This window comes from Anser brachyrhynchus (genome assembly GCF_964034855.1).
Source record: "Anser brachyrhynchus genome assembly, contig: SCAFFOLD_292, whole genome shotgun sequence".
Classification (NCBI taxonomy): domain Eukaryota; kingdom Metazoa; phylum Chordata; class Aves; order Anseriformes; family Anatidae; genus Anser; species Anser brachyrhynchus.
The window spans coordinates 119,696-130,106 of NW_027664085.1; the positions used below are offsets into that span (position 1 = coordinate 119,696).

General features: G+C 39.7%; 1 protein-coding gene and 1 pseudogene across 2 annotated transcripts in view; both read left to right on the plus strand.

Annotated features, from left to right (window-relative positions):
- Nucleotides 1-10,161, plus strand: part of LOC308186350 (tRNA selenocysteine 1-associated protein 1-like) — a 43,087-nt gene extending 32,926 nt beyond the window's left edge. The window contains exons 2-5 of the mRNA XM_080608497.1: nucleotides 3,978-4,131; nucleotides 5,869-5,991; nucleotides 8,175-8,451; nucleotides 9,688-10,161. Of these exons, the coding sequence (XP_080464623.1) occupies nucleotides 3,978-4,131; nucleotides 5,869-5,991; nucleotides 8,175-8,451; nucleotides 9,688-9,897 (764 nt within the window). The 3' untranslated portion in view covers nucleotides 9,898-10,161. The remainder of the gene's footprint in view (nucleotides 1-3,977; nucleotides 4,132-5,868; nucleotides 5,992-8,174; nucleotides 8,452-9,687) is intronic.
- On the plus strand, nucleotides 572-2,264 carry LOC308186345 (nuclear pore complex protein Nup153-like; annotated as a pseudogene). The gene is made up of 2 exons: nucleotides 572-580; nucleotides 1,197-2,264. The product of its transcript is annotated as a nuclear pore complex protein Nup153-like (transcript).
- Nucleotides 10,162-10,411: the final 250 nt, after the last annotated feature.

The following is a 10,411-nucleotide window of genomic DNA, read 5'->3' on the forward strand; positions in this document are numbered from 1 at the left end:
TAATCGGTGTTTCATTTTAAGTAAATACAATTTGTGGAATTGAAAAGGAAATGTTTGTAAAGCTCAACACTCCTGTCCCACCTTCAGCCCAGGTGAAGAAAGAATAGGAAAGAGCTTCAGTTCCAAATACATGGCGAAAGCTGCGAATCTTTGGGCCTTAGCTTACAATGGCTCCTGTGGATTAAAATTTAAACTGCAAACAGAAATGGAGTGTTTTACGTTAAAAACCCTTTTCTGAATTTTGTTTTTAAGCAATTGCAATTGTTTTCAACAGTTTCATAAAGTGTGTCTGTGGAAAAGATATCTTTTAAGAAAAAGGGCTTTATTGAATTTGATCTTTTCCCAAAAGTCTTCTTCTAACTTACATACTTGTTAAGAAGGCAGCACATTTCTCTGTTGGAAAGAGCTAAGTGAGAGAAAATACATTGTGCGTTTTGTTTAAGGAAAGACCTCTGAGTGAAGTGACATTCACTTTCTTTATCGGTTTAAAAGAAGCAGAATCTAAATCCACATTGTTCAAAGACTTCATTTTTGACTAAAAAAAACCCAACAAACAAACCACAAAACAACTATGTTCAAGGTAGATTTACAAGCAACTTGAGCTGCTGTTTAAGATGCATTTCCTTTAGTCTTTCTGTATTAGTAGCTTGTCTTTCCTGTTAAAATTGCCACCTTTTAAATAAGGAGTTGTCCTGTGTCCGATGCATTTTGAAAAAGATTATAGAAAATTAGACAGTTGTTCAATTGTCTTGAGTTTTTATTATTTAATTAATATTCAGCATCTGTGGGAAAATACCGCATGGATTGCTGCTCCGAGTACAAACTTCTGTACAGTTACTGGAGTAGATTTGAGTCATCTGCTACGGAAGGAGGAGCTTTAGAAATTTGATTCGATTGGGCATCGCGTCTTAATCAAATTGTATTATTTCCATTCCACGTTGGACTGTCAGATTTCAGTCAGCTACTGTCTGTTTGTACTTGTATCGACCAGTGAAAATGTTGATTTAAAGCTTGCTTGGAAACAAAGAGTTAAATGAAGCTTTAACGAAATGTTCTGTTGTGACCCAGTGCAGCAGATGAAATTTCATCCGTTTAGATAAGATTTCTGGGGACTTCCTGTTGCGCTCGGTCTGAATGTCTAGTTGTAACCATTGGCACCTGAGCTGAAATTTTTGCCCTCTAGTAAAGTCACTTAGTTACATGTAGTGAGGTGCCGCGCTAACAGGAAGACTTTTTTTTCTTGCTTCCTAGACTTTGGATTGTTGAAAACACGCTCTTCTACGTCTGCACAACCTACAACAAGCACAGTGGTTTATACTAGGCCTGCAATAACAACTTTTTCTGCAGGTAAAGAGACTTCTAAACAAGCATCGTACTGGCAATCTGATACATGTGACCCTTTTCTGCAAAACAAAGACATAAAGGACAAATGTGTAACTTGTCAAGCTACTAAAGCGTCAACAGTTGAGAGTATGAAACAGACAGTAAGTTCAAGTCAATGCGACACCTCAAAGCCAGCAGCGCCCCCAGCAGGGATGCTGGGCTTTGGAGACAAATTCAAAACAGTACCTGGAACGTGGGATTGTGATACATGTCTTGTCCAAAACAAACCGGAAGCTACAAAATGTATAGCATGTGAGACACCAAAACCTGGAACGGGAGTAATGCCTGCTCTGACATGACCAGTGGTCACAGACAGCTCGGTGACAGTGACATCCTCCTCGAGCAGCACTGACACAACAGCCACTCTGGGCTTTGAAGACAAATTTAAGAAGGCGAAAGGCTCTTGGGACTGTGGAATATGCCTTGTACCAAATAAGACGGAAGATAACAAATGTGTAGCCTGTCAGTCTGAGAAACCAGGTATGGTCCTTTTTTTCCTGTTGTTTCCATCCTAGCCTCTGTGAATCTTGTACAGAATAAAAGTACGTTGCATATATGGAATATTTTAAGCAACACGATTCCCAGGTACGGTTGATGGGTTAGCGGCTGTCTGCAGGATTGGTTTACAGGCACTTCAGAGGTCTCAGCCCAGGTTCCAGCCTGTCGCATAAATTGAACTGATTGTGAAATGTATTAGTACGGAGCTGGATCAATGCAGATACCCCCGGCTTTGCAGCTGGTGAGGGAAGATGGCTGAAGTGGGTGACTTAATTTAAAAACAACATAGTGATTTTTCACTGGCGAAAATGAGAACTCCATAGAAAGAGTTAAAAATGACTGCGTTTTTCTCTTTCAAAAAATAAGTAAAAAAAATTACAGAATGTGTCCAAAATGCCTCTACTCACCGTTTGTATGTAATTGAGGGGAGATGTGAAGCCAGATTTCAAGACAGTGTAGTCTTAACTAGTCTTAAGCTAAAGCAGAGAGATGCCTATGAAGGTCAGTGGTAGGCTTCAAGAAAGCGAGTGACCCGCTGGGTAACTTCTTCAGGGCAGTACTGGGTTGTTTCCCATTGTGTGTGACCGTAATTGATTTTGAGCGTGGTTGTATTGTTTTTAAAATACGATTCTAATTCTAACTTTGACTCTAAATGTCATTTAACATGCCATTACATCAAAAAACACCTGTGCAAATATATCGTGGAAGAAACAAATTAAGATGGACTAGACCGGGCTTTTGTAATCATCCTGTGCGGTAAGACTGAAATTTCCTGAGGTAAGATAATGGATTTCAGACAGAGTTGATTCTCTTGGACTTCCAACCTCTGAGCGGTCAGTCGGCATCTTTGTCTGAGGCTCTTGCCATTGCAAGGAGGAATTTTGGAAATGAGGGGTTTACTGTGACCATGGTGCAGTGAATTGCACGGTTACGTTGCACTTGTCAGGAGGAAGAGCGATGCAAGTAATACTAGGATAAAAGTTTTCTGCGTGTGCTGTGGAAGGGAAGAGCCATTCTTGTCTTTCCGGTTTTGAATTTGAAGCGTTATCTTCTGCTTCTCTCTTAAAAGGCACCTTTTTTTTAAAAGGCACCTGTCAGGCCTCTTTATGGAGGTTACACTGTGGTCAACAGCAGCAGAAGCTTGTGTGCTGAACAGAGTTGTGTGTTGTTTGGAAGCTTTGAGTTCCACTCTGGTTTTTTTGTTTGTTTCTTTGTTTCTTTGTGGGTTTTTGGTGGCTTTTATTTTTTTCAGGGGCGGGGGGGGGGGGGGAGTTGCGGAGTAATTTTGAACATTTCTGTGGGATTTGACAAATCAAATTTAAAAGTTAATGTTCATTTTATAGTTCATGTTCAAACAGGATGGTTAACTGTCTTGTTTGTCTCACAGAGGGTCCAACACCTGTGACCAGTAGCAGTGCATCTGCATTTTCTGCTCCTTCTGGAGAATTTCTGGATTTAGACAAATTCAAGAAGCCCGAAGGAAGCTGGGATTGGGAGACCTGCTTGGTTCAAAACAAAGCAGAGGCCACGAAGTGTGTAGCCTGTGAAAGTGCAAAGCCAAGCACCAAAGCAGAGCTCAGAGGTAATACTTAATGATTAAAACGAGGATGCATATTCTGTGATTTATTTTTTGGTTTGCTCTGATTTTTTTTATTTTCTTACCTGTTAAGCACAATTATTTTTTCCTTTGAGGTGTGGCAAAATTATTCGTTTTTCCTGTAGGAATATTGCCTAGATAACATCTGTTTCCACACTTTTCCCCAAGAATAAGTTTATCCTTTTTAGAGAAAAGCTTTCATTAATGACGTGCTTGTTCTTTACATGCCCTACACGTTGTTCATTTGGAGTTCAGACTAAAAACATGATCTTTCAAAGAAGTTCGTATACTTTTTAAAGCCAGGTGGTGGGCAGAAAACACAGTTGTGAAAAGTTTTATGTAGAGAGGAAGCATGGGGTTTTCTTGTTTGTTTTACTGTTTGGTGGGTTGTTTGTTAAACAGTTTTGACTGGAAAGATCAGGACTAGAATGTAGTTCAAACCTTCACGTACTGCAGATACACCGTGGGTTACGGACTTGACATTCACTTATTTCTGCAGGTTTTGGTGCTGCAGCTGCGTCCACAAAATGCTGCCTTGCCATCATTTACATTCGGTGTTCACTCAGAGTGTTCAGGTGCAGAGTCTGCAGCTGCCTCACAGTTTATTTTGGGAAGGACAGAAGAGAAGCAGTACTTGCAAACCAGTACTTCAGGTAAACAGAGTATCTTTTGTCTTCACTTGTGCGCTTATGTCCATCAAGTAAGACCTCTGAAACCATACTAGAAAAAATCTGCGGGATTTGATATGTTCATGTACTAGAGCTTTAGAAAAAGTTTAATTCCTATATGCAGCATGTCTTCTGTCCTGGTTATTGATACGTACGCAATTAGTAGCAATCCCTTTTTTGATCTCAACACTAGGTTTAGACAAAAAATTGCGACACCTTAAGGAACCTGTCCTGCATCTCATACAAGCACAGAAGTTGTAGTGTCTCAATGCTAGCAGTACAGTTGGTGGTAAAATCTTTAGTAGGGTGAAATAGAGGCCTCACACTTTTCAGAGAAAAAAAGAGATGAGAGAGAGTATCTTATTCCCACGTACTTGCAACTATGCTGCAGAGTGTACTGCTGTTACTCTAGTGCTACAAAGGTCCAAAAATCACTGAACAGTTATTAGCCAGTTTTGTATTCCTTTAATTTGTTGAAAGACTGCAGTAGAGGATTGAAGTTTTTATTGAGGATCACTGTGTGGAAAAATTCTGATTGTTAAATGTCATTTGTATGACTTAAGAACCACATTTTAGAGTACAGAATTCAGTATTAATTCCAGAAGGGGTAAGGGGAAGGACATTAGCTAGTAATCCCGAACAAAAGCAGTGTATAGAGCTATACTGATTTTAATCGCAGTATTCTTACAGTTGGTCTGTTACTGAACAGATATGTTTTGGGGAGATATGGTGGCCAGGGAGGCGTGTGTGTTTGTGTGCTTCCTCTTCTAGTTAAGGTTCTGGGGTTTGGTTTAGTCAGGAAAATTCGATGAGGCACCTTGTGTAAAAGGAAATGTTAACCAGCATTTTTCAACACGGTGTAGTCCCTTAAAAGTGTCATAGATGAAAAGAGGCCATAACCGCTGGGGGAAAAAGTTAGTGGGAAACTGAGAGCAGGATCACATTCAGTAGTGAGAGAGCAGCAGCCTAGGGAAAGCTGATGAATGACTGTAACAGATAGTTCTATTTTAAGTGTAAAACAACACTCAGTACTTTATAATGGTGGTCTTACCAGAGGGTTCTTCTCCATGGCTCCTAAAAGCACGTCTTGAAGGCATTCGAGTGCAGTGAACTTAAGCTGTAAGAGTTGGGCTGGTAAGCTTGGCCTGATTTGAAGCTGTAGGCACGGGGCTATAATTTCTGAACAGGCTACAAAAGAAACTGTACCACTGTGCTTTTCAGTGCTCCGTTTAGCAAAGCCATCAAATTGTTGCAGGCAATTGATGTTGTTCTTCTAAGAGCACCTGAAAGATATTTTTGTTTGAAGAGTTCAGAGGTACCGGTTAATACTGGTTCAGATAATTACAGCCAGCTCTTGGTGTTTGTGACCAATAAAGTTTGTGGCTCCAAAAGGAGTGGGTTAGTGCTAACTGATTAACTGCTGTATATGCAGAAATATGGAATCTGATTACTTACGCAGAGAGCACTTAAAATGTATTGTTTTGCTGGCTCTCAGTGAGTTGCATCTTAATGCTACCAAGGAATAAGCTTTTTGCTTCTGGCCCAAGTTTTTTAATTTGGTGAAAGCCTTTTCTGTGCACGTGCACATGCCAGAGAGGTTGCTTAAGTAATAGAAGCTATAGTAGCTGCTATCTTCTGTTTTTTGTAGAAGACAGAAACTGAATTCGTTAGCTTTGTAACTGTTATGCATACCAGAATTGGTTTTCTCCCTTTTGAAAATAGTAGAGGGTATGCCTATGTCAGATTTGGTGAGCAAGGTGATCAGATGAGGGCACTGCAAGACTGCCAGAACGCACCAGGCCTGGGGGGAAAAGGAATCCGGCTGAGCATAGGAATTTCTAAAAGGTAACCAAGGAGTTGTGCATTGATACAATTATTCTAAATAATCAGATTCTTGTAGCTCTGCCTTTGGAAAGTCTGTGGCCCTTGCTCTAGTGGCTGTACACAGGATGCAGTCTACAAAACCAGAAATGCAGAAGTCCTATGTTTTGACTCCCTGGATTCATCAACCTGCTTCAGGATGGCTGGGGGAATCCAACTGTTAAGTCTAGCCAGACAGCGCAACTTGGGCTTAGCTGCCATTGTAACCAGCCTTGTTTCTCAACAGCAGCAAAGCTGAATGCATTGGTAAATATTTTCAGGTTTGGGCCTGCATAAGGTAGAAGGGACAACAAGTGGTTTTATATGCTAGGGAGTTCTTGTTCTTAGAGCTTTCCCTCTAGTTTGAGAGAAGCACATAACTAGTTTTACAGTGGGTTGACAGGAAAGAAGTGGGGGGAAAAATGGGAACGCAGGGAGAAAGCCAAAGGCGTTATTACTAGAACAGGTTTAGAATGCTATTCTTTGCTTTTCATGAGCTTAGGGCAATGGGGAGTTTAAAGCTTAGCACTTCCTGAGAGGGTTTCTTACTCTACCGGCTCAGTTCTATCACTTATTTAAGGCAATTCAGGTCTCTGAACGGTTAAAGAATTGACACCAAATTTGATGAACTTTGATCCAGGATACTGACAAAACAGGACTTCATATAAACAATTTCAGTATGTTCATGAGGTTAGCTTGTGTGTTCTGTTAAATAGTAAAAAATGACACTTCTGTTTCTGTTTACCTAGCATAATTCTGCAAATGTTGCCTCCTTCTGCTTTAGAATGGAAATGCTCTTCTCCAAGAGAGCACTGTCCAAACTTCTTTGCCAAAATTTTTTGATTAAATTAATATTGTTTTATTTTGAAAACAAGAATAAGCCACAAACATGTTTTCTTGCTTCGGCTATCCAGAAGAACGTCAACAGTATTTTCAGATTTTCCTTCCCTACACAACTGTATGTAGGAAGAGTGCAGTTGGAAGCAGAAGACCTAAGATGATGTATCTTCTGTTTGTTTACTACAGTAACAAGACAATGGATTACCTCTTTATTAGAACTTGTGTAGCTTTGCAGTATTGAAACAAATGTAGGTATTAAAATACACATCAGTAATACGTTTCTGAATGGCTGAGTACCGTGCTCTCTTAGCATTGAAATACCCAGCCATTGGATTAGTTTGTCCCTCATGTTTGCTGAGTTTGGAAGCTATTTCAGAATGCCTTCAGCTTGTATTCTTCCCCAAAAGCATAGAACTCACTTCTCTGCATCCCCAATTCAAGTGAGAGAAACTGGGCACTGCAGACACAGGAGGTCTGCCTGTACAGAATCAGTGAAGACAAGTCTAAACAGCGGATTTTTTTGAATATGCAGCTGGGTTATCTGAATGTTCTTTATGCAGTGTACCTCAGTTTTAGTACAGATAGCACTTGTCTTGGTTCTTGTCATTAGTCTGAAGCTGCCCCTGAGAAAATCTTGAAAGGGAAAGTAGTGAAAGCTAATCAGCTGGCCCTTTCTTCTTAAGAACCAGCGTATTTTGTAATTCTCCCACTAATAATAAGGCGTCATGCTGGAGAATCGCGATTGTGTTGTTAAGCAAGACTGACTTCACCTGAGCGGTATAGTTGGCAGCTGTTGAATGTTTAATGGACTTTAAACAAACAAAAAAACTGAGCAGGTGGAGGTAGACATGGCAAACTGACAGGCAGTGTCAGATGCTTCTTTGAAATGGATAATCTGACTCCATTCACTTCTTTCTGGAAATAAGATCTAGTAATTAACCAAACAAAAGATAGAAGGGTTAAGACTGCATCTTTAAAGCAGCTGTGCTTGATAAATGTCTCTGGTCTTAAATCAATCTTTAGCAAAGCACAGAGACTTAGCAGCAGCTTGCTTATGCCAACGCTAAAAATACTTGATGTGTACAGGTAACCATGTCAAGGCTCTGGATTTAATCCATGAGAACAATTCCTTCTGGTATTGGCAAAGGTGAGGATGCTTGCTTCTATAGAAATGAGGTTTTGAGCTGTGACTTAAGCTGTCACTTAGGTGACTGTTTAGGAAAGCTTCCTTTTAAGCTTTGAAGTATGTAAGCTAACAAATTGTTTAAGTTCAGAACTGGGTTTACAGTTTCTTGTTCTCTGACTGTATGCAACTCCTCATGTTTCAGACTGAAAGCAGAATTGCAGCGGTACCAGTCATACAACTATAATGATTATTACCAAGATTACCAGAACTACTATTCGCAGAGGAGTTACGATGCTTACGCTGACTACAACTACAGCTCCTATGCTCCCTATGACAGCATGCAAGCTGTTGGAGACTGCTCTTTAGGAGATTCTTTAATGGCTCCAGCTGTTTTTGAGGTAAAGATAGTGCACGCTTGCTGTAAAGAAAATATTTCACAGATAATATGTTGTACAGATTTGTGTGAATCAGCAAAAAGAATCCGAAGTTGAAAACATGCTTTCTGCTTAGTGTGAAGTTAAAAGAGCAGATTCCATTCAGAGGTGTTTGTATTTAAGTGCTTAAATAGTAAATCCATAGAATTAGTGATTTATACACCATTATTTGTTCACGCATACCAAAGAATGGTTTTGACAGCATAATTGCGTACGCTTCTTCTGTTCCTGTTCTTCTGATTTGCTTTGCTTAAAGCAAATTAAACAGTTGTTGTAAGTGGTCTTATCGTGGTCAATGTATTAGTTGTGACCTCCGGAAGTCCCTTCCAACCTGTACTGTAATATTGGCTTTCTTCTTAAAATAAATAGATAAAATGCCATCTATCCTTGTAGTTGTAGGAAGAAGGAATGGGTTGAGACTGCAGCACTTTGAATCTGTGATGCTTTCTGAAATGAGTTATGATTAAACTTAGCCTTTTCTGTCTTTCAGGAATCTTCAGTTATGACTGCAATCGGTGATGACCTAATTACTGACGGTAATAAGGGTTCTGTCATTGTCACTTGAGTTTAGCCATCCTTGTGCCTTTTAACAATACAAGCCAACCTCTACTGGATGAAGAACATCTTGAAAATTCAGCTGAGGTCAAACCTCTGTGGGGTTGATCTGCATTCAGCTGGGGTTTTAAAGCTGATACAGCATACACTGACCGCATCAAGTAAAACGGGACACTGTCAATGCTTCGCAGCAGGTTTCTTGTACCTGTGCCTTCATTCCCATTTGAAAATGGTCTAAGACAGAATTTTGTTCTTTGTATTGGTTCCGCTAAACAGATTTTGTATTAGAAACTCAGTAATATGCAAAAGCTTTGTTCTCCACCCTGAGGTAAAAGCTTATGTTGCAGATTCCAAAAGGAGGATTCAGCTTGCACTTACAAATACGGTACAAAACATATTTGTGTCCTGGAAGGTTTGCAAAGTTCCTCACGTGGAGGCATTTTGTGTTAGTGTTTAGAAACTATCCTATGTAACGTGTATTGCCGTAGAAGTGAATTAAATGACTCTTGGGAGGGTTTCATGGCTGATTATCCTTAAACGTTATCTTTACTATCTTAAACATTGTCTTTGTCTTTATCTTGAAAGACAATTCTAGTCCCAGCCTTCTAATATACAAATTCCCAAAAGTTGGAGCTGTGAGGCTCAAAATTTTAGAGGACTAAATACCTCACTAAAATTAGTAGATCTAATAGCTTATTACACTTAGCTTAAAATACATTTTGTTAGCCATTTCACATGAAGTTTTTTTGTGCGCATGCCTCAGATTTGATACTTGGACTTACCAGGCTTTTATTTTCAGATCCACAGCTCTACTTGGATGTTGATGAAATGAACAGACAATTCACGGAGACAAGCGAAGAACTCTACGATTCACTCATGAATTGTCACTGGCAACCTCTGGATACGGTCACTTCTGAAATCCCCTCTGCTATTTAAGTGTCTTCTAGAGCATGACCGTTAGGACCAAAGTGCTAAAACTACATTTCTTCTACATTATTCTAGCTCATAAGTTTTAAAGCACAATGATAGGTTGGGGTTTTTTTGCTATGCTTTTGACAGTTTCTGTAATCTTTTTGTTCATCACTCTCTTCTTGGAGCATCATGAAGTCATGTAAATATTCGAGAAATGTAAAGAGGTAAATGGGGTCTTATCTTAAAGATAAGACTTGCCTGTGTAAATAAAAAATTTGTTTCTGCAAACCTGCCAGCAAGGGATTTTACTTGTACCTGTGTGCAGCACGTTCTCTTCCGGCTTATGGAATTTAACAAGGTAGTAAGGGTATTTCATCTGTCTTTATTTTTATATGGGCATTAGGACACAAGCAAAATCTAGCTTCCCCTTGTTTTCCTGGTTCCTTAGGTAAGCGACAAGCCAAGCCTTTCATGTGCTTGCTTAGACTGGAAGTATGTATGGGAGACACTCACAGGCCTTGCTATGGAAACACCTGTG